We start from the raw sequence: 25,589 nt of genomic DNA on the forward strand, positions 1-25,589 counted from the left end.
AAACCTTTTGCAATGTTTATTGCTAAGTTCAAATTCATTCATTGCAAGTATAAACTTATTCTTCAAATCCAACAAACCAAAATTACCTCAAGAAATGTTGGAACTATTACATATTTGGATTGAAGTTTTTAAAATACTTGGATAAATAACATAGAAATATTTGCATTTCAAATACTATCATTATATTGCTTGCAATTTTTCGCTGTAGCAAAAATAAACATACAAAACTGATCAAAAATAAGTACAATAAGTATTTTGGAATTACCTTTAAGTCAAAACAAAGAAACACATAGCGTTATGTTATTTAGAGAATGACATTAAAAAGTGTCTAGTAACAGTGCTCCTAAGTTAAAAGTATTAAATCATCCAAATTGAAATAATTGTAACGAAATCGTAGACATACAACTTTGACGTGTGTTTTGGCTAAAAGAGACTTATTTTCGTCCATTTTGATGATACTGGACTTCATTGTCATGAAAAATCCATTTAGAGTTCGCTTCGAAGTGGGAGCCAGTGCGGTCGTGTTTTATGTACAGGTTTTCTGTTCGCTTGTGCAGATCCTTGTGTATCGCGGAATTGAATGTGTTATTCGGCGTTATCTAATTATCTGGCGTTAAGTTATCTGATTTCTTAATAAAGAAAAGACTAGGCTGCAAAAAAGTGCATGTGTTTTTGCAGCTAGTTTGTTGTTTGTGAGCGAATCGGCGTTGTTAAATTACATGGCGTCAGCCGCTGCAACTCGAGAGGCGCTGGATGACGGAGACGGAGTGTAACAAAATATCAGCTAAGTTATTGTCTCAAATAAATGTTTAGATCGAGTGCCGTTGGTAGGGGTTTATTGCCCCTTGGTTGAATGGGAATAGTTTCCTTTAATCAAAGCATTAAGATTTTTGCATGCTGTGAAGGTGGCGTAGCGCCAGTTTTTTCGGCTGTCATAGAAAAAGGCTGTATTGGCACGAGGCCTAGGATAAGTGTGTGAGTGATAGCAGTTTTTTTAACGTTTTGCGGGAACAGTGAGAACGCACATAGGAAAGCGAAATTTTGGCGGTGACTTCTTTCATAGCAGACGGTTGCGCTGGGGGCAGCCGGTGTGTGTGCTATGTACGGGATTTTGGTTTGATTGCGGCGCGTACCGTTGTGCAAATTACAAATAGGTTTGTCTGATTGAATAAAGCTAACATCGGCATAGTGACAGTGAATCTCAAAGCATAATCATTAGATTTAAATAACTCTATCGAAAGTATTCTCTCCTCTCGGCCAAAGCCCAAGGCCTATGATTTTACATTCGGGAAGTGCGTCGCTCAAAATCCAAGTTAATCTTCTGCTGTAATTTGTCAACACAACTACTGGTGTACCGTATATACGCAAGTAGTTATGGCAGTGTAACCAATTTGACTAAATTCCCAATATGTTTATATTATTGCATATTATTGTACATTATATATAATATTTATAATTTGTAATTAAAACAAAATAACATTCAAATAATAAAAAAGGAGGAGGGACAGAGAGTTGTTTGTATCCTTTAATTCTACTACTGTGTACTAATGCTTGATCCACAGAAGGGATTATAATCATCCAACATATTCATTGTTTAACGGTTTAGGAGTATGATTGCGATACATTGATATAAGCGAAGACTCCAGAACTCAGTCTTCGAAATAAGCAGCGGTTGGGCTGGACATAGTGATGCTCAATTTTCAAGTAGATCAATTGATAGGTGGTCAAGTCATTGAGTATACTAATTTATTCGCAGAGTCTTTGGAGTGAACTGATTAACAAAGTAATCGATAACCAACATTCTTTTCCTTTTGTGCTGATTGAAGTTTAAGATACCCGATAGTCAATCTTTTTCTTACATATTGACTATATACTATTAAAACACGCGGATCCAATATCAGTACATCATGCTCATTCTCTGTAGTAAACGAAACGATTAATGTATACATCATAACTCATACGCGCGATGTCCTCAAAAAACTTCTATTTATAGAAACAAATCATAATCGCGGATACCTTATAGCAAAACTTCCTACGACCAGCGGTTTGGAATTTATTTCGCTACAAATAATGATAACATATTTTACTCGGTACCTTGATCCAACAATTCTCTGCCTGTTGTTTACACTATTTTCAAGCAAAGCTAAAAAAATTTTCTGGTATAAATCTGTTCGCAAAACTAAAATATCTTAAACAGGCTTATCTTGACTGTCGACTTAAAAATATTTAAATATGTAATAATTCTACTAATCGTTTTAAAAAATAAATAAATTTAAAGAATAACGATCACATCACTTATCAAGGTGAATCCCGATCCAACGAAACCTGCCTTTCTAACAAGTCGCAACTCCTTCCTGTAATCTTTGCAGGGATGCAGAGGTTAACACGGTCCCAAAAACAGCAAAGATTACACTAACACTCCTTCCCCAATCCCATCTGATTGCAAGGACGTGGCCGGCGCAGTTATTGACCCTTTATATATCGAGTCACTGAATTTTGCACAGTGAGGATGATCGGTCACTCCCAACTTCATTCACTTGATTCATTGTGCAATTTCACTGGTTCGGGTCAATCACTGAGTGCAACCATTGATATGTGCAATCAGTCTAAGCTAAGCTAAGCTAAGCTTCATTGTCATGAAAAATCCATTTATGGCCGCCCGTCCTAACAAATGGAACCACTGTGCGTAGCGAGAAAATCCTGAACTACTGCTGCCTACCCGCTAACCTACCTTTCAATGAAGACGATTGTAATATGATTCCCACTTGCACCCTTTTCACTCCAAGTAATAGTTCCCTATAATCGCTTGGAATGAAAGGGGTACAAGTGCATAACTGAGAAGGAAAGGGGTGTAAGTGCAAATAACATTTTCAAAACTATCTTATAAATCCCGAAAATCAAAGTGGTTTTCCAAGATTTCAATAGAATTTAATAAAGTAAAGCTAACACAACCATAGTGCGTCATTGGTTTTCTATTATATAATCTGACGAATTTTCTAGACGATGTTAACTTTGGATCTGATTTTCTCGAAATTTACTTTTTGTCACTTACACCCCTTTCCTTCTGACCCACTCATTTGTCATGCCGTCTTACACAAATACATGCGCGTTAGCTTCGTAAACATTGTTGTGATTTTCAGTTCGGACGATGAAAAATTTTGATGGACGGATTTCAAAACGGTACGATGAATTTAAGAAATAAAGTCAGTTGCCTATTTTCAATAATATGCTTTAATAATCGTTTTTCAGTGATTTCAAAGTTCACGGATCGGATGGTAAGTGTGTTTTAGTCAAATCAGCACAAAAACTTTTGAAGTATTCATTAAACTCATCCAACAAATGATGAAAACTAGAATAGCTTTTCTTAATACGAAAGGAATTAGGAATAAACCCTTGTTAAATTTTTTGAATGAAACCTTTTTTTGAACATATATGTGTGAACAGGAGTCATTTATTCTTTTATGTAGTATGACCTCTCCATTAAGGCTTTACAGAATATGCTGTCACCCGTCAGAATGTGGAGCGATACAAACAGAAGCGGAGGTAGCAAACCTGACTCTTCAAGGAGAAGAAGCGCCACCAAGAGGAGAAGGAGTGCGAAGAACTCGAACAGCTGTACCGCATTCACGACACACGGAAGTTCTATCAGAGACTCAACGGATCTCGCAAAGCCTTTGTGCCGCCGGCCGAAACGTGCAGAGATAAAGATGGAGGTATCTTGACTGACGACCGTGATCGAAAGGTGGAAGCAGCACTACGAGGAACACCTGAATGGCGTGCAGGCGGAAGACCATGATAGCGGAGGAAGTGACCACATTGGTGTAGCAAGCAACAAAGATAACTCGAGAGCTATTAAAGCAAATGGAACCAAATTTGCATTTGGGGGATTTTGGAGGCGTGAATTTATTTTATTATGGTTTTAAACCCCTCACCCCTCTGGTAGAGGGATAAGGACTCTCATAAAAATAATACAGAAATTTTGCATTACTCAAAAACTAATCGAACTCTAGAAATTTTAGACTCTTTCATAAAATATTAGTCAACAAGGCTATTGCAAATATTTTATAAAGTTTTTGTCCTGCCAGTGTTGGACAGAAGATTTTTCAATGGAGCAAAAATAATGTATTTTTACCTAAAGTTTAAACGTGAAAACTAAATCTATTCTTGTTTTTCATATACAGGCTGGAAAATTCCTTTCTTATATCCCTTTTATCGGCGAACAAAACAAAAATAAATCCTGTGATAATGAAATCAATTTTTTTACTTATAAATCATCATCATCGTCATGATCATCATCATTATCGTAATCATTAATAAAAAATTGCAAAAAAGGTATCTTATGGCTTTAGGGGAGATTGATCAATAATAAAATAAAATCATTTATAACACCTAAATATTGAAAATCATAATACACAAAAAATAATTTTGTAGCAAAAAAATCATCAGTGGAAATATCGTAAGAAAGGAGTTTTCTGACTTTTGGGAAGATTGATAAATAATAAATAAAACATTCATGATGCCTAAAAGTCAAAAAACTTGACATACCAAAAAAATTTGTTCCAAAAATAATGATTCGATTATCCGGGCTGAAAATTAAAATCAACACCCGGATAATCGAGTCCGGGCTGTATATGCTATTGTTTTCCATGCAAGACTCGACGAAAAGAAAGAATAATATGGCGAGTTTTGCAAATTCTATTGTTTGAATTTCCATTTCTGTTTGGTCTTAGAAGCGTTAACACTCCGTACACTAATTTTTCGAGTTCTTTAAACTGTAGAGCAGAGCGTGAGCCCCCAGAAAATTGATTTTAATAAAAAAAATTCGACTTGCACCCTACAAATTATTTTTTGCCCTCCGATTTTTCAAGCCAATTTCAAAAACTTTAAAATTATTTGGCAATGGCCTAATAAGACCACCAGAAAATAGACTCTAGAAACTCTAGATCAGTGGTACCCAGGCATAGGCATGGTGCGGGCCAAATCAGATCGCTCATGAATGCCGCGGGCCGCAATAATCTCTGGCCATTCCAGTACATAACAAAATGTAAAATATGCGACAACTAAAACCATTTTCTAGGAATCACCCCAAGATTTAAACGATGCACGATGCATTACAACTAAACTGAGTGATAGTAGTAGTAGCCATCATAAAATTTTCTCATAAGTCCACCATCTTTCAAATCAGTCCGCGGGCCGCACGAATCATCTTGAAGGGTCACATGCGGCCCGCGGGCCGCAGTTTGGCCATCACTGCTCTAGATGATTCAGGGCGAGACGGTCGTAAGTCGCGAGTGTTGCCAGCGATCCGCCGTCGGAAGCGCCGGCCACTGCGGGGAGGGGGCAGTCCTCACGCAGAAACCACCTCTGTCTAAGCTTATTTATTTTCCTAGGTTTACTGACCTCTATTACGTTCCTTCAGTTGGGTCCGAATGAGCGAAAGCGAATGAGGAGAGTATCACCCCTGCGAAATGGTACTTTCCATGAAAAAGTTTTCCATGAAATGGTACACTCCGCTTAAGGTTTTTTGTGAAATGGTATTCGGCGAAATGTTATACAATCACGGCGAATATTACTATCCGCTTTCTGTGCTCTTCACTGTGAGGAAAAATTGCAAATTAGACCCATGCCAGCGTTACGGGATACTATCTCTACTATGCAGATCGGTTCCTGTTTCATCAAATCCCTGGCATTCTAGTGGAAAATAAAGTACTCTTGAAACCAATATTTTACAAGGTATTTGCCAAAAAATTGGTGAAACAGGATGCGATTCATACGATAACAATGGATGCTAATTGTATTCCGTAACGCTGGAATGTGTCATTTTTATATTAAACTACCCATGAGCAATTCCAGCTCAACTAGCAAAACGATTTGACTCCACTATTTTTGAATGGAATGAAATATTCCTGATGTGTTGGGTACCACGCAAGGAGTCATTTTCCATTAAATTTGATTTTTTTCGTCAAGAGTAACCTTTCAAATGGGCGTATTTAGAAATGTGATTACTTTTTTTTCAAAACATCACATCTTAAAACTACTTATTTAATCAAAATGGCGTCAAACGAAAAGTTGTAGAAAATTAAGTGTATTTTCAGAAAAAAATACACTGAAAGAAAAAACTTTTCAAAAACATGATAAAAGTTATGAAATGTCAATTGTCTCAAAACCATCCCCCCCGATTTGCATTTTTTTTAAAGATAACTTAAATTATGTCCTAAAAATTGGTGAAGAGCTATCGATGGACACTCAGATTTTTTTTTAATTTTGAATTCAGACAAATTTTTCAAAAATATCCTAATTTTATTTTTATTGTAAATCTTAAACAAAATCAAATTTTACGCATAATTTTGAACAAATTTACACATATGAACTTTTTTCTTAAACCCAGCCGTTCTCAAGTTATTGCAAATTTAGATGTTTCTTAAATAACCGGCACTTCATTCTGTGGGTAAATTTTAAATTTGCAATAACTTGAGAATGGGTGGGCTTAAGAAAAAAGTTCATATCTCGGGTAATTTTTCAAATAGACCTATGTGACGAAGAGAGATTCTCTTCGCGTCTCATCTCTTTAGTTTTTTACGGCGATACTAAGGCATTTTAACACATCAACTTTGCATGAATCGGTTGCCGGAGTTACTAGTTAGCGAAATGCTTTGAAAGTTTTCTTCAAATTGCATTTATACCGCCGTAGTAGTCGGAAGAAAGGGACACCAAAGACAATCTTTCATTGTTACTTAGGTCTATTTGAAATATAACCCGAGATATGTGTAAATTTGTTCGAAATTATGCGTTAAATTTGATTTTGTTTGAGTTTGAGTTTGGATTAATAATGTAATATATATACTGGACAGTATCACTTATTGTTCTTACAAAATAAAAATGAGCATTTACCTTATTCGCCAACCGGTTTCGGGTAGATGTTACCCATCGTCGGGGCTAGGTTGGACCGGTTGGCGAATAAGGTAAATGCTCATTTTTATTTAGTAAGAACAATAAGTGATAGCGTGATAGTATATACATTACATTATTAGTTCAAAAGTTCTTACGTTGCACGAAGATACGAAAGTGAAAGTAAAGTTTGGATATTTATGAAAAATTTGTCTAAATTTAATTTTTTTTTTAAATCCGAAAGAGTGTCCATTAATAGCTCTTTACTAGATTTTAGGGCATCTATCTCTTACTGCTTAAAAAATAAATTTTCTATCTTACTTTTAGGGGGATTAATCAAAGAATCGTCCATGCCATAAGAAAGAGCTTTTTGCGCTGAGAAATTTCTCTGAACATAGTTAACCAGTAGTGTACGGAAGGGTATTTTCAGCAGTTTTCTAAATTCAGCCTATTTGCCTCTGCTTCGCCAATAAAAATACTTTGACGACATTCAATTTTAATATGTTATAACTATTTTTTCAAGACTGTAAGTAATCTACTATTTTTTATTCAAAGAACGTCAAAACCACCTGTTCTACCACTAGAACTAGGCCATAGGCCGAAAAAATAGAAGCAATCGCCTAATGGGCTGAAAATACCCTGCCGTGCCCTATAATCAACCATTTCGGCGCAACTAAAAAGACAGTTTTGATGCCTTTGGGACTTGTGCTGTGAAAAGGTGACAAATGTCCACAGAGAAGAAAAAAGGGAGTGCGAAATGTCCTAAAAGCGATCGAATGGAATATATGTAGTTCGTTATAAATTATCTGCAAAAAAATAAAAAATGAAAAAATATCCGATTGTGTCACTGTCACTATCACTCCCAAATTTATCATAAGTGTGACAACATCGGGTCATTACTGTAGTATAACAAAGGTAAAAAGGCTGCAAGAAGTATTTATCAAATTAGGTGTGTAGTAAAATAAATCCGATTAAACAATCAACGTACTGTAGCAAGATTTAACAATATGAGAATTGTAAACCTTGCTACAGATAACTAAATTGTTTCGTTGATTGTTGTAGCATGTTTCTAGTGTCATTTTTTCTTAGCTTTCCAATGGTGGTCTTGGAACTAAAATCAGGGGATCATGGCGTTAATGGTGATTTTTTGATTATATGCAATATGATGACCTGTTCCAAGATGGCCGCCAAAAAATGTTTACTCTATTTGAAAGCCCAGTGCTTCTTTACAGAACTGTGCCATTTGTTGGTTGTTTAATTGCAAATTTAGAAAATACCACGAGATCTCAAGGTTTGCTAAATATTCCACATTTTTAAACTGTTGGGCTCCTTGGCGAAAAAAGTGTAATTCTCATTTTTTAACCATTTTCTACCAATCAAGTAGTAAAATTCTAATATTTGAAGACCTCGTATTAGTAGTAGCCTCATTTAAACAAGAATTACTCCAGAGATTCGTACAGAATACCTTGCTTCGAATCCTACGATTCTTATATGATAATTCGAAGATATCTATAAACTTCACAAAATTGGAATCCCCGGGATATCTATAACTCGCCTTTACTATGCAATAGGAATCCTCGGGATTGCAAAAGCAGAGATTGTGGTGTAGGTAGAATAGGGTAAGGTAGAGTAATCAATTATTGAAATGCACACTATAGAACTTTGCGTTCATATTTTCACTATTTAAAGCTTGTAAATTTCGTAAATTTTACATAATTCTTATAAAATTATTTTCAGTGTGCCCAGCAAATAAAGAGCCAGTGGAAGGATGGGTTGATAACCTTAACGGCCCAGTAGGTATAATGGTTGCAGGAGGAAAAGGAATTATGCGTTCAATGCTCTGCAATGGAGAATACAATGCAGAAGTAATTCCAGTTGACATAGCTATAAATGGACTAATAACAATTGCATATACAATGGGCCAAATGAGTGAATTGTAAGTTTATAGTTATAAGTTTAATGATTGTACCTAATAGATTCCGTTCGAGTCATTAGACTAGGTCTTTAGTTGTAATTCTGTATAAATATTTGTATCTATTCGAGATGGTCGGATAGGGATAAATTTATCCGAAACCCGCACTTGTACATGGACGGGTTCGGGTTAGTACCGGGCCAGGGGTCGTGTTCGGGTATTTAAATTTCATACCCGACCATCTATATTGTGCACATTGAACGCTAAAGATGGTTTGGTCGGGTCGGGTAAATTTACTCCAAACGGGTCGGGTAAATTAAACTAGTATCTGTATCAAAAACATTTCATCAAGAAAACTGGCAACTCTGCCAAAATTCGAGAAACAGTAACAGCAATGCTATCTGCCGAGTTAAAGTTACACTATCACATACTAGTGTGTAGATTCATATCCACATATATATGGATGCACACAAACAAGTATGCAAAGCACTCGAATGAACGCCTTGCGTTTAAAAAGTTCTAATAAACTAATAACTAAGTATGCCTTGCATTGCCACGCTCGCACACATCTTTTCCAACATATTTTTTACACGAATACATAGTTTCAACCAAGGTTAGTCAAGAGAGGTTTTCTGATGTTCAAATTTGTCTTTCACCCCCGCTGGGTTACTCTTGACGATCACCGAAATTTTCAAAGCGGAAAATGTTGACTGTATAAACAACGTCGATGGTTGCTAACCAATCGTTCAGCGCACTTCTGTTCTATAAACTGTGAAAACTAGATCACCTATTTTAACTCACCTTGGTTTCAACTATTGTCGGGAGGGGTGAGCTGTTGCTTATGTTGCTTGTCATTTGTATGGGCTTAAGGAAGAGATGCCAGTCTTTTTGATAGAATGTTTTTGGCCGTACTCAACGGGCTCAAGCCGGGTTCGGGTAGGTATCAAAAACAATAAATTTTCGGGCCCGGGCCAGGTATGGGTACAATGTCACGCTACGGCTCTGGCAGAAAGTATGGTGAGATAAATTTTTACTTCACACAATTCTTGTCAGGTCGTGGGTGTTTCAAAAAGTACTTACATAGGTTCGGGTTCGGGTCGGTATAAATACAATTAATTTTCGGGTTCGGGCCGAGTGCGGATTTTTGATTTCAATTGGTTTTGTGTGTAAAGGGTTCATGTAAATAAACAGTTTTGCATACTAGGTTTTTCCAAAATTCTCCGGTATTCTCCGAAACTCTATATTTCGCGTCATGGTCAACCGGGAATTGGTGTTCCGCAAAATGGTATTCGGCGAAATGGTTTGTAATGATGGCGAATATTCAAATGCTATCCGCTTTATTTTATCAGGCTAAGCAATGGGGGGAGTTGTTTTCTACTTTACTGTGAGGAAAATTTGTATATTAAAACACCCATGAACTCCCCAGAAACTTGCAAAACTCGAGATTGTGACAAAGGTCATCCGAGATTCACGATTTATGCACAACACTATTTAATTTGTGGCAACATGAAGTTTCTCGGGTCAGCTAGTAAAAGATAAAAATTAATTTTTTCACTAAAAAAAGCATCTTGAAAACTAAAAATCGATTTCCCAAAATAGACCATCTCAGTAACTGATGATTTTTTTTTGAAGATGGATAACACAGGTCCGCAAAAAAAATTTTTTTTCAGATGCATGGGATATTTTCCGTTTCCTGATCCTGATTTCCGTTTTTCTCCATCACGTACAGATTTTTTGCAAATTATGCATCTTATATGGAAAAGTCACAAATTAGGTGGAAAATTATTATCACAGATTCGCCATAAAAAACCTGAATAAGATCTTTTTTGATTATTTTTGTAAATTTTTACCTAATAAATACCAGAAAAAAATGGGCTGAAATATTTTATCTTTACTATTTATTTTTGTCTTCAACACAGGGTTACTGTACTCACGTACGCTCACTTACGCCCATTCAACTGCAGTGCCTCACAGAAGCAAAATCTGTAAAAACATGCATGAAGCTGAATAGAGTAGTGCACTATCTGTTCCATTTATAATAAAAACGGCCTTTAAATTTTGTTATATAAATAGAACGTTTGTTTGCGCTATGGATAAAGTTGCAACATTATTACTGCGTAAATACAAAAAATAATGGAATACTCAATTCAGAAAGATTGTAGATTGCATTCAGCTCTGCAAATGTCTCATATATGACTTTTACCGAATTTGCTTCTATAAGGCTATACAGTCGACTGAGCGCAAGTGGGTTTATTTGAGCGCACCAAATCTGCTTTAAAATAATATTCTCCGTAGTTTCTCCATCATATACGGTTTTCTTCCAAAACATGGAAGGGTTTAGATTAATAAATACAATTCTGATGTAAAAATTAGTTGTTTAATATAAATTACATCCGGGATATTTCCACTGCTTTATGTCTAAAACCAACTTTCAAGATTATTCAACAAGTATTGCATGAAAACGTGACGTGATGAACAATTTTTATTACTATTTCTGAAATCAGCGGACAAAAATCTATAAGAATCAGTTGAAAAATCCTCTGAAGTTTTTTTGATGCAGACCTGTGTAATTATATGGCCTACAAATCTTCCATACATCGCAAAATGGGCATGTGTCCTTACCGGCAAAAAGGTATTTCAGTATTTTCGAAAATTATGGCACCTACAAAAAATGATCTATGAGTGACTTTTAGAAAATATTCTGAATTTTCATAAAAAAATACGCAGAAATATAAAAACCTATTTCTACTCTGAAACAAAAAGCATTTTAAAATTAAAAATTAATTTTCCAAAATATAGCCTCAGAAATTGATGAATTTTTTTGAAGATAAATAACTATGTAGCATACAAGTCTCCCATGGTGATGACCATTTACATGGCTTTTTTGTAAAATCGATTTTAGTTGTTAAAATGCTTTTTTTAGTGTAGAAATATATTTTCTAAGAGTCATCCATAGATCATTTTTTGCAGGTCTTGTAGATTTCTTGAGTTATATTTTTTATTAAAACGCCCCAAATGTAAACCCCACAAACATTGTGTAAACATCCTATTGCACACTTCGGGCAAACCGCTCAATCTATACCTATAAAGAAGGATTTCTGTCTGTCTGTCTGTCTGTCTGTCTGTCTGTCTGTCTGTCTGTCTGTCTGTCTGTCTGTCTGTCTGTCTGTCTGTCTGTCTGTCTGTCTGTCCTTTGTTCCTTATAGAATCGAAAACTACTGAACCAATCGGCGTGAAAATTTGCATGTAGAGGTTTTTGGGGCCAGGAAAGGTTTTAGTGATGGTTAGAGACCCCTCCCCCCACTAAGAGGGGGGGCTCCCATACAAATGAAACAAATTTCTGTATAACTCGAGAACTAATCAAGCAAATAGAACCAAATTTGGCATGTGGGTGTTTTCAGTGACAAGAATTTATTCTAGGGTAATTTGAGACCCCTCCCCTCTTTATAAGGGGAATTATAACTCCTCTTCCCTTTAAGAGGGGGGGCTTCCATACAAATTTCCTCATAATTCGAGAACTAATCAAGCAAATGGAACCAAATTTGGCATGTGAAAGTTTTCGAGGGCAAGAAAATTTTCTATGTTCAATTAGGACCCCTCCTCACTTTAAGAGGGGGGGCTCCTGTACAAATGAAATACCAATTTCCTCATAACTCGAGAACTAATCAAGCAAATGGAACCAAATTTGGCATGTGTGTGTTTTCGGAGACAAATTTTTTTCTATGATGAATTGGGACCCCTCCCCACTTTAGGAGGGGGGGCTCCTATACAAACGAAATACAAATTTCCTCATAACTCGAGAGCTAATCCAGCAAATGGAACCAAATTTGGCATGTAGGTGTTTCTGGAGGCAAGAATTTTTTCTATGATGAATAAGAACCTCTCCCCACTTTAGGAGGGGGGGCTCCTATACAAATGAAATACAAATTTCCTCATAACTCGAGAACTAATCAAGCAAATAGAACCAAATTTGGCATGTGGGTGTTTTCGGTGACAAGAATTTATTCTATGGTAAATTGAGACCCCTCTCTCTTTATAAGGGGAATTATAACTCCTCTCCCCTTTAAGAGGGGGGGCTTCCATACAAAGTTCCTCATAACTCGAGAACTAATCAAGCAAATGGAACCAAATTTGGCATGTGAAGGTTTTCGAGGGCAAGAAAATTTTCTATGGTGAATTGGGACCCCTTCCCACTTTAAGAGGAGGGGCTCCTGTACAAATGAAATACAAATTTCCTCATAACTCGAGAACTAATCAAGCGAATTGAACCAAATTTGGCATGTGTGTGTTTTTGGAGACAAATTTTTTTTCAATGATGAATTGGGACCCCTCGCCACTTTACGAGGGGGGGATCCTATAAAACTAAATACAAATTTCCTCATAACTCGAGAGCTAATCAAGCAAATGGAACCAAATTTGGCGTGTAGGTGTTTTTGGAGGCAAGAATTTTTTCTGTGATGAATTAGGACCTCTTCCCACTTTAGGAGGGGGGGGGGCTCCTATACAAATGAAATACGAATTTCCCCATAACTCGAGAACTAATCAAGCAAATAGAACCAAATTTGGCATGTGGAGGTTTTTGGAGGGAAAAATATTTTCTATGGTGAATTAGGATCCCTCCACACTTCAAGAGGGGGGGCTTCTACACAAATGAAATACAAATTTGCTCATAACTTTAGAACTAATCAAGCAAATGGAACCAAATTTGGCATGTGAGAGTTTTAGATGGCAGAATTTTTTTTCTGTGGTGTATTACGACCCCTTTCCCTTTTAAGAGGGTGGGCTCCCATACAAATGAAATATAAATTTCCTTATAATTTAAGTACTAATCAAGCAAATGGAACCAAATTTAGCATGTAGGAGATTTTTGAGTCTTGAATTTATTTTATGATAGTTAGAGACCTCTCACCCCTGTGGTAGGGGGATATGGACTCTCACACAAATAAAACAGAAATTTTTGCGAAACTCAAAAACTAATCCAACTCGAGAAATTCGAGACTCTTCCATAAAACGTTAATCAATAACAAGACCACAAAAACTATCTATAGTAACACTAGATCATTCAGGACGAGCCGGTCGCGAGTGTTGCCGGTGACCCGCCGTCGGAAGCGCCGCACACTGGGGGGCTTGCAGAACTCGAGATTGTGACAAAGATCATTCGAGATTCATGATTTATGTACAACACAGGTTAATTTGTGGCAATACGAAGTTTGTCGGGTCAGCTAGTATAATATAACCATCAGGATACTGCAATAACATTTTTTAGAAAGCAGGCATTGCATGATGTTGAAAATCATATTCATTGTCACAGAAATGAAAATGACATTCAGATCTGGCATCCTTGACACGCATTATGAACTTTTCGAAACGAATAATACAACATCGAAACTGAGTGGCTGGGAATTTTGTAGCAATGATGTTTATATGCTTTCTAGAAAAAAGAATTTAATATTAAGATGACTCAAAATCAATCATTTTGAGCTTCGGTGAAGTTGTTTCTCCCGCGCTGGTTGGGGTACAGGGCGTTTTCAAGGCTAGTGGTACGATTCTATTGACTATAATAGTCTCAGCCAGTCGAGTTTCGAACAAGCTCGTTAGATCGTTGTTGAAATTTGGAGTTCATTGATCAATTGATTATTTTCCTGCGAACTAACTGCTTGTTTATTTTTTAGGCCGCCAGAAATTCCCGTCTATAACGTGACATGCAGAGAAACAAAACGAACAACCTGGAAAGAAGTTTTGGAAATGGGGAAAGCAACTGCCTATGAATATCCTTTCGAAGCAGGCATTTGGTATCCTGATGGAGACATAACCACTAGCAAACTATATCACACAATCTGCGTAGTTCTCTTTCATTGGTTACCTGCATATCTTATTGATTTTCTGATGTTTTGCTTTGGTCAAAAAAGATTGTATACAACATAACGCACGCCATGAAATCAAATATTATACAGATTTATTTCTATTACAGTATGTGTCGACTACAAGGAATGGTATCCCAAGGGTTAGAATTATTGCAGTTTTTCACAACTCGTCAGTGGAACTTTAAGTCACAACAATATCAAGCGATAGCACAAAATCTTACTCCTGCAGACTATGAGCTATTTGACATGGATGTTGATCGTATAGATACAAAGGATTATATTCGACGAATTGTTCTTGGTGGTCGGCAATTTTGCATGAAGGAACCATTATCTACGCTACCGAAAGCAAGAATTCAATTGAAGGCGCTATACGTATTAGATAAAGTAGGGAAAGCATTCATGATTTGGTTCCTAACGTGGTCAATACTATCAATAACTGGACTGAAACATATATTTAGTGATACATTTACTAGCAATTGATTTAGGCAACACAAACATGACTATTGTAACATGACTTCATTTAGTGGACGGATCTGAGTGTTTTGTCAATTAGCTATAGGAATTTTTTGGGGTGTTTATCGATTCGTTTGAATAAATTCGGCGGTGCAATGTTTAATTGTATTAACCTATCAAAGTCTGTCACGTGTTGGGTCTCGAATTTTCAGAAAATTAATAGCACTTTATATTTTATCTAGTAATCGAAAGAAACTATCGAAAACGACACAAGGTACTCTCCCTCTGTTTCTCTTTTTATGTTGTAACAGAAAGAAAAGGAAACAAAAACTGAATTTAGTTGTAGCGCTTTATTGCGGATTGTTGGGCTGACGTCTGTAATATTCTACTACCTTAGGGGACGATTCAAATCTGACGTCCACCAAATTTCTGCTTTTTTAGACCCCCCCTCCCCCCTCTGTCCGATTGTGTCACAAAACTCAACCTCCCCCCCCCCTTTGGACGTCACACAAACTTAAAATAAAAATGAAAAAGCGTGTTGAAAGTAAAAAGTGGTTTATAAAAATAGTTTAACCTTTTAAGAGTTGCATATGCACATGCATATGAATAGTATGTGCAATTATAAATATAAAAATTATACGCATATGAATAGGGGAGTGTCGTCGTGGTTGGGCCACGTTATGGAATTCGCCCATTACTTTCACGGAAAAAGGAATTTTGGAAATCTAAATACATCGTTGCAAAGGCCTAAGAATAAGGTATATTTCCGGAAAGTTTTGAACTGATTGCTTGAAAAATAAAAAAGTTATAGGCATTTACGTGAAGACAAAAAATGTTGTCATAGTCGGGCCATGTTGTACAGATTGGGCCACCGCAGAAAATCTAAGATATACGTATTGAAATTCTATATAGAGGCATGAAAAGAATGAATTCCGTGAACAACGGCTCATATATGCACAAATACCCTATTTTTAATTGCATTTTTGCGAAATTTTGGTGATCTTGTAAAATCAGTATTGCTACAATTGCCTTTTCCGAATTGTACAACTACAATGAAATAACAACAAAAATCTAAGTATTTATCGTATTAATTTTGCTTCATTTCATCACATTTTACGTGACTGACATTCTCTAGCGATTATTGCGCTTCTGCGCTTAAAATTATGGTGGCCCAACCATGACTACTCAAGTGACCCAACCTGTACAAATAGCGCTTTTCTAGTATTTCACCTTAGCCTTCCCAAACACCTTACTGGAGGGGATTTTTCTATAGTCTACGTGTGCAGCACAACACACTTCATACATTTTCAAAATTTATCTCGTTAATTGCATTTCATGAATCATTTCCTGAAGAAAAGTTCATTGCGCGTGGAAAACTTTTTTTTGGAAGATTTAGTCACTGAATTCAGTACGGGTGTTTTGAATACACGATTGAAACTCACAATATTGTGAAAAGTTAGCTATCACAGTAAGAAGTTTTACAATGATTGTATCATAGATATCATGAGTTACTAAAACTGTAAAATCGTGATGGCCCGACCATAACAGTGGCCCGACGATAACGACAATACCCTAGTATGTGCAAATTTTTTGCTTGCACATAAATGATAACTGTTTGGCACATAGAGATCATTTGACGACACCCCATCAGCCATATATGCGTTTGCCATACGGACGGTTGCCATACGTACGATTGCCATACAGACGAATGCCATAATGTATGTTTGCCATAATGGACGGGAGCCATAATGTAGGGGAAGACTGTCCAGAACGCACCGGGGGGGTAGAATGGCCCATACAATCAATTTTTTAAAAACGCGGAAACTGTTTGGTAAAATTATGAATGCGCATTTTATTTTGGTGTAAAACAAGCTAATTCATAATTGTGTAGAATGTAAAAGCATCAAACATAGCCACATCCAATAAAATCAAGCGATTATCCGCGATCTCATTCCACATGTAAGAAATCACGGGTTTCTCTTAAGCTTTTACCACTAGTCGGTATGCAAATTTCATAATAAATACAGTCTGTCTAATTGATATACTGTCATACTCGATGATTCATCACAAAAACGGCATTAACTAGGCATGTTTTTCATATATATTGCAAAAAACTTCAAAATACAAAACAGGGGTAGAATGCATCACAGCGGGATCGAACAGTTATAAAATATTTTTAATTTGCAGTACATCTTTTGTTTCGGATTATTTATTAAAAATGTAGCAATATTATGTATTGTATAGGACTTAGAATTTGCCTTAAACCTAATTGTACATTGTTTAACTTACATCACACATCACACATCATTGTTTAACTTTTCATCACACATCAGTTGGAGAAAAGTAGATGATTAAATTTTATTGCCAATTATGTTGAGATATGAACCCATTGTATCCCAGCAAACAAGCGTTTGTAACAAACGCTATAACGAACGCTTCCGCCATTTCGGCAGCCTAGTTTTAGGAGTTTATACAACACGTTATTGAATGTAAATTTTTTGGTTGCGTTTAACGCCTAGCTGGGCAGACTTGGTGCGTTTTGTCCACGGGCTTTGGCGCTCTGCCTCACATAATGATTTTAACTCTTGCCAAAAATCGTCAAAAATAACAAAACATACTGGTTTTTGTTAGGAAATTTCACCAGGAGTAAATGTAAAACAGATCCCAAAGTCTTCTAGAAGTTGAAAAACGTGGAACAAACACGCCGTTACTCTGTAAAATGATGTTTGGTTAAGCGGTGCATTCTGCACCACTTTACCCTACGTTTGCCATAATTCATATTTTTGGTATGGAGGCCCAGAACTACACTTCGACCAGTTCAAAGCTTAAAGCACCAGCGCGACCAAGTCGCAAGAGGCCTAATTGATTCAGTTTATAAAGGATATCTCGATGCGAGGACTGGGGAAAACTAACTAGAGGACGGTAAACCTAGGAAAACGAATAGACCTCGACAGATGTGATTTCTGCAATTTTTTTTGACGGATGTCACATTTGCCTAGACCTCCTGCCCCCTTTGTCGCAACCTGTCACAAAATTGGCACCCCCCACCCACCCATAATCAATGGACATTATTATTGGATGATCCCTAGGTAAGTAAGGGTGGTAGTGTGGTTTCAGGCTAAATGTGAATATCATTCATTAATTGGCATTGGTGGCCTTCAACATGAAGTAATTCAATTCAATTCATTTATTGTCTGATAGCGTAAGGCAAGCCTTTTTTAAATCTACTATCTCCGATCTTACTATATCAGTATTGTACAGTTTTCTATTATTATATCTAATACTAATAAACTAATTTGTGTTTGTATGTAATAAACTAATGTCGGTCCCAATAATCTAGAGCCCCTCGTAAAAAATGCTTCTGACTGTATTTGCTTTACTGATCTAGGAAGAACATTCCATTTAACCACACCAAATACAAACAGCGAGTTAGAGTAACCAGAGGTAGTGTGCGCAGGAACTACTAAATTTTGATGCCGTTGTCCTCGAAGAAAACTTAACTTCTGGTAAAGCGGTGCAGGATATTGCGAGATGATGAGCTTGTGTAAAAACAGACTTTACATGCACTACATCACCGAAAAGTAGATGCGGCAAGATTAGCGCCTTGAATAATTTCATCTTGGTAGCAGTCGGTGCTGCAGCAGTGGTGCAGCAACATGAAGTAATAATTGAAGATAAAAGAGAATTTTCTCCAGCTGAAAATATAACTTCGATGCTTCGTTGCTGATACAACAGCCGAATTTATTTTAGGGAATTTTAACGTGTTGTAGATTAGTAATTTAAGGGAAAATACCACAAAGGTGGTATGTATTTGGCGTTTTACGTAGATTATGAAAAATTTCATTTAATTCGTTGGTGGCCGTTGGTTACAAATAACATCAAAGCCAAAGCACGTTCATCCCAAATATGACGTGCCAGTCGGATCTTTTTGTTAACTTTTGTGACTGTGTAATGTCAGTAATTTTAATTTTAATTTAATATACATTTTGTTGTTGAAAATCATCTGACAATGATTGCAATACAATGCAATACATTTACTCTGACCCCCCAAAAATCATTTTTGCTAAAGAATATGCTTGAATGCTTTATGGTAAAGTTATTCCCGTTGTCTTACTGTACCTGCTGTCTCCAACAGTGAGTTGAATCTCGTACTGAATAAACGTTTTACTATATTTGATAAAGTGATAAATTGATTTTTACAGTCTTTGAAATAAAAAAGCTGAGAACACCGACAAATTAAGACCCTGCCGGAAATGCCAAGATGTGAATATAAAAATAAAGTAGTAACTATCGAAAATGATTCTTAAATCATGAATTTAATTTTATAGCTTTGATTTATATTTTCAACATATAAAAATCATATACCAACGTTATTCTTTTTATTTTACACTCAAGTCGCGAAGGATACGTTCCGCGTAAATCAAAACCGCGTAAATTCCGAAATTCGCGTAAAAAAACCGCATAAATTCCGAAATTCGCATAAAAAACCGCGTAAATTCCAAAATTCGCGTAAAAAAAACAAAATTACGCGTAAAAAAAACTTTGTGGATTTCAACACTACACGAAAAAATACACGTTTTGAGCCCATTTGCGTAAATTCCGAAATTCGCGTAAATTCCGAAATTCGCGTAAAAAAACCGCGTAAATTCTGAAATTCGCGTAAAAAAACCGCGTAAATTCCGAAATTCGCGTAAAAATAGTTGCGTAAAAAAACAAACCGCGTAAAAAGCGACTTCAGTGTATTTATATTGGTCGGCCATCAGTGCATCTAGAGGCTATTTAGGCCGTTGATGGCAAGTATTTACAATTATTATCTAACTTTCAAAATTTTATATTTTACAATACAAAATCTTAATCCTAAACAACTTAGCCTAACTTTACATTTCTAAGATAATTGCTCTAAGGGAATCGTATAAACTGGAACCAACGTTAATACACACCCCTGCAAAATCAACATTGTGAGCATCCCCAAACGTGTGATGCTGCACGTATATACGCCATGTTCTGCGGAAAACGCATAAGATAACTTTTCTCAATTGAAATGAGCATAAGATTTTCTCTTCGTCCTTCTCTCAGCTCGAGTATCTGACATTTTCTCTGAGACTTAGTTTTCCGTGAAATTCCTTCATAAGTTTCACTATAGCAAACGCTTTGAAAGCAAAGCTTTAAACGTATATCTGAATCTCAATCGTTTTTCTATCATTGATTATTTATAAATTGTAAACATACAAGTGATCAGTTTTCTGCTTAGACTTACAAATAATATTTTGCTTGTGTAGTTACAGTAATAAAATTATTAATAACAGGATAGTAGCAAAGGAAAAATGCTGTTACAATTGGAATAGATTCAATCTTCGAACAATATATATTGAAGTAATGTTTCTAGCATAGCATACTTCCCACGTATTAACGAAATAATTATTCATGAAATGATGATTGTTGATGAATATCTGTAGGCTATCGCCATTTTCGCGTAAATGTGTTCCAAATGAGAAAAGATTAATCGTAATACTATTCAATAATGCCACAGCAAAATAAAAAATGTTCCATAATTCTCAGAGATGGTACATTAACTTAGAGTTACCATGAGGTAAATCAATAAAGCAGAGTAAAATACATCATTCATGGATTAAACCCCCATTCTTTGTTAGTAAGTATTTGATTCTCTTTAACTATGAAATGTTATTTATTGTTCTAAAGTGGTCAATTGCAATCTTTGTAATAATAAACATAATTATTTTTGAGTATTTCCTAGAACGCAGTTTTCGCAGAACGCTTCGCTAATTTAAGCCAAAACAGATATAATAATTCAGGTTCTGCTACCTTTAATCATCTGCTACTTATAAATGAAAATTTTAGTCAATCAATTTAAACAAGTTATTGCATTACAAAGAGAGAAGACTTCAAAACATTTGGAATGAAATTTCAAAATGATTTTTAGTATCCTCTTTGGAGACTACATTAGAAAGACATAGACATACTTGTGCCAATAATACCAGTATATTAATATCGGAAAATTGCGATTGCCGGTCAAAACTAGGGTTTAGCACCAAACCAATTCTAGATTATTTTTATTACAAAAGAAATGTTATATACTCATAAGAATTAATATTTAGGGTGCATTGAGGAAAAATGATCAAGTACTTCATATATAAATACACTGAAGTCGCTTTTTACGTGACTATTTTTACGCAAATTTCAGAATTTAGGCGATTTTGGCGAGGTCCAGAATTTGAGTTGTCAAACTATTTGAGTGAAATAAACAAACACTGAATCAGTGCTTTAACCAAGCATTTTTTTGTATTGAATTGCAAATCAATATGTATTGAATGCATTGACTATAAATGAATTCTTGATTATAGGTTAAAGATTAGACGACTTGGATTATTTTCTCTCAATAATCGGGACAGGTAAAATTTTGACGATATTTAAACGGCTATAACATCTACAAAATAAGACATTTTTAGATGAATCCAATTGCATTATACGGAAAAAAATTTCTACTTTTTCTAAAATATTTCAAAATTTGCAGTAGTCAGTGGACACCGAAAATATTCCGGGTTGTCCAGGGGTATGTCAAAAACTGAACTGCATGAACCAAAAACCAAAACATTTTTTTCCTAGAAACCGATAATTTTTCAAATAAGGTACCCCGGGGCAAGTGGGAATACGGGGTGAGTGGGAACCGAACTCATAACTCTCTTCAACCTCATTTTCTCCAACCGAACCTTTCTAGAAATGAAAGATATAACTCAAACGCATGCATTAAAATTATAGATTATTTATAACAGGCATTCCAAACATCAAAATTGGACTTTAAATTTGAGCGTTATTTTCAATTTGCGTTGTAAGTTTGACGTACCTTTCTAAAAATGATATTTTAGCCACAAGCTTTACGTAAAAGTGCATGTTTTTCTGGCAGTAGGTAAACATAACGAGTGTATTAACAAATTACATCCGAAAACTAGTTGTTTAATTTGACAAATGGTATTAAAAAAATGGGTCGAAATAAGGTCGGTACTTCGAAGCACCCGGGGTAAGTGGGACCTAATAAAAATAAAGTCTTTCAGCACAAAACATCCTGTCTTAATACATTTTTTAGATGTAGGTACCGAACATTTTCAGTTCAATTACATAATACTTATATCAGTAAAGCATTAAAATAAAACCGAAAAGGACTAAACCAAGTGGCCCCAAAAAAGAAGTCCACATGCACAGCTTATGAGGGGACAAACAGTTTGGTCACATTTTGGTACACCTAAACGATGTTAATTCAATTTGAAATGGCGACATAATTAACCCCTCTAAGGTCTAGATCATTTTTAGCACCGCAAAATTCACTAAAATGGCCATAACTTTTTTATCTTTCAATATTTACCTAATTTGGGAATTGCCCCGAAAATATTTTCTATTTTCATAATATCTACTGATAATGGCCATATGTCATATGGCCCGGAGTTATTCCGGAGTTCCTTGGGGGACCTACTGAGTATGGAACCTTGTGGAACCCCTGCGGTGATTGGAACACACTTCTGACCCTCTTCCGTATTGTAGTATAGCACCCGATTCTAGAAATAATTTCCGTCGCTTCCTCCCGAACCTCTAAGCCGCCGTTGCCCACGTTACTTTGGATGTTCGGCATGGAGGCCGACCATCCTACGCTATGGTCTGAGATACTGGAACGCCGGCCGTGGGACGACTCAGCGGCCTGAGGCCAGGACCTTGGCTCGTGGCGCGGAAAGAGGCCCTCGATGATTCGCTCCAGCATCTCTGGCGATCGCTCTGCGGGGGCCATCACGCCCTTGGTTTTTCCCATTACGACCTTGTAGGCATCACCCCACGGGTTCGCATTGGCACTTACACATAACCTTTCAAAGCGGGTTCGTTTACCTGCTTTTATCCCACTCTTAAGCGCTGCGCGTGCAGCAACAAGTGCTACTCGACATTCAGCCCTAGTTTCGTCCGAACGAACTACGAAAGCACGCTCCGCGGAGTTCCACAATTTCAGCTGTCCACCAGAAAGTCCGTGACCTCCCATACCTAGGTCGGTTGTTCCTAGGTAGCGTCACACGCTCGCCACAGTACCTCAATCAACTGATCAGTGTTCGGATCGGGCATACCGCGATCACCGCACTCTCTTCGGATCGCTTCCACAAATACTTTGGGATCGAAGTATGATGTCTTCCATTCACGGGTGGTTGGAGTGTCGGCTCTACTCGCCGCCTGCTGCCTCGTTATTTGACCGACACCATAGCGAACCCGTCTGAGTGTAGTCATTGTCTGTGAGGTCATTGCGGTCTCTGTGAGTGGAGCCATTGTCTACCCTCCAGTCTCCTATCAGACCAGTACTGCCGAAAGTCACGTCGATGATAGACTCCGCACCGTTCCTACTGAAGGTACTTGTGTTGCCGACGTTGGCCAGATCTACGTTAAGCTTTGCCAGAACCTCAAGCAGAATCCGACCCCTATGGTTCGTGCGACGACTTCCCACTCTACCGCCCAAGCGTTAAATTCGCCCGCCACAACCACCGGCTTTAAACCAGTCAGCACAACTGATACTCGGTCTACCAACCGCGTAAACTGCTCGATAGCCCAACTTGGCGGAGCATTACAGCTGCAGTAGAACACTCCACCCACTTTGGCAATCGCAAATCCCTCGTCTGCAGTTGACACAACCTCCTGAACCGGGAACCTGCTTGTCGTCCATATAGCCGCCGTCTCAGACCTATCCGAAATCCTGTTACCGTTTCTGGCAGGGACGCGATATAGATCCGAGATTATGGCAATGTCCATTGCTGACTCAGAAACTGCTTGATGTAACAGCTGGTGAGCCGTGCTGCAGTGGTTCAGGTTGAGTTGTGTCACTTGTACTATGAACGTGGCTTAGTCGCCGGCACAGCGGCCACGTACCTTGGACTTTCCGTTACGTGTTTTGCGTCCCATTTACCTGTACAGATCAGGCACTTGGGAGGCTCCGCGCAGTCCCTTGTTTTATGACCAGCACTGTCGCATCTCCTGCACAAGTGGCTCCAATCTGGCCCCTTGCAGTTCCAGGTTTTATGTACGTGCTCGAAGCACCGGAAGCAAGCTTCCGACTGCTTGAGCACGCTCAGTGGGCATACCGACCACCCCACTTTTAGCCTAGCAGCTTTCGGGGCTTCGTTTCCGTCCACCAGCGGAAGTCGTATGGTGGCTACCTGGGTCCCGGCCGGACCCCTACGTAGACGAACCGCCTCGGTTGCCACCACCACTTCAGTTTGCTTTGAGAGCTTGTATGACCTCGCGCACTTCGGTGATCTCATCCAGGTTCTTAAGCTGGAGAGTCACTTCTGGTGTGAGAACACGTACCTGCACTTCGTCCCCGAGCACTCCTTCCGCTATGGACTTGTATGCGGAACTCTTCTTGGTGGCGTCCTTCCTTAACTCGAGGATCATATCGCCCGTGCGTGAGCGGCGGATGCTCCGCACGTCCGCGCCCAGATCCTTGAGTAGGGCGTCTCCTCTCATAGCCTTCAGAAACTCCGAGTATTTTGACCCGTGGGTTTGCAGGATAAGAGCGTCGCCCTTCTTCGCTCGCTTCCTTGCCGGTTTAGGTAGAGCTGTTTTTTTACTGGAGCCTCCTCTGCCTTTCCTCTTGGCCTTAACCGAAGTCCACGGGTCACCCGTGTTGGAGCATCCCGCTGATTCATCGGTTAGCTCTGCCAACCCGGTAGCCTGGGGCTTTTACCGATCAGGCGTTTTTTCGGTCCACCTGGGGTGCTATCACCCAGGCACTGTCTCAGACGCTTGGCGCCTTACCGCTGCTGGTAGCACTTTCCGTGGCCTCCTGGGCCGCGTTGCGATACTCCGTCATCGGGCAGGCGTCCGTCTGTATTGCCTTCGAAGCCTTCACGGTTACCTTCTTCGCCTCTCCTACACGCGCCACTAGGTCGTTGTGCGTTTTGGTTGCTGCATTCAAGGTTCTCCGAAGCATGAGCAAGCTCTGCTTCAGGTCCTTGGAGAAATTGCCGCGATCTGACGTGAACTCGATTTTTATATCGAGCTGCTGTGACACTGCTACTACTTTAGGTACAGCGTCTGTATTCTTCTCCATCGTCCTGATTAGCGCTGGGTCGTTCATCGCTGAGTCCGGCATGGTAGGCATACCGCTGCCTTTGCCAGCCACACTAGCGCTCCTAGTTGCATCCTTTTCCACCCTTGATGGAGAACGCTGGATGCCTCCTCTCGCGAACCGGTTTTCCACCGAATCTACACTTGTTGTATTTTTGATTTTGTTTTCCATAAGAATCCCACGAGTTGAGGGGAAAGAAAAGTCCGCCACATCAGAGCCCCTCATGATCTTACCGCATCATTACTATTATTACATTACATTACATTAGGTGGATTACTGTGAAGGGCGCCCTGGTACTCCACAGGCTCCATTTACGGCTGAGTATTTGTAAAACCCCCCCGCCATCCATCCCTCGGCACGG

General features: G+C 38.0%; 1 protein-coding gene across 2 annotated transcripts in view; it reads left to right on the plus strand.

Moving 5' to 3' along the window:
• The window catches only part of LOC128740423 (putative fatty acyl-CoA reductase CG5065), an 82,435-nt gene extending 66,935 nt beyond the window's left edge, over positions 1-15,500 (plus strand). For both annotated transcript variants that reach the window (XM_053835964.1, XM_053835962.1), the window contains exons 6-8: positions 8,626-8,824; positions 14,473-14,712; positions 14,772-15,500. In XM_053835964.1, the coding sequence (XP_053691939.1) occupies positions 8,626-8,824; positions 14,473-14,712; positions 14,772-15,144 (812 nt within the window). In that variant the 3' untranslated portion in view covers positions 15,145-15,500. The remainder of the gene's footprint in view (positions 1-8,625; positions 8,825-14,472; positions 14,713-14,771) is intronic.
• Positions 15,501-25,589: the final 10,089 nt, after the last annotated feature.

Source organism: Sabethes cyaneus, chromosome 3, assembly GCF_943734655.1.
Source record: "Sabethes cyaneus chromosome 3, idSabCyanKW18_F2, whole genome shotgun sequence".
Lineage (NCBI taxonomy): Eukaryota > Metazoa > Arthropoda > Insecta > Diptera > Culicidae > Sabethes > Sabethes cyaneus.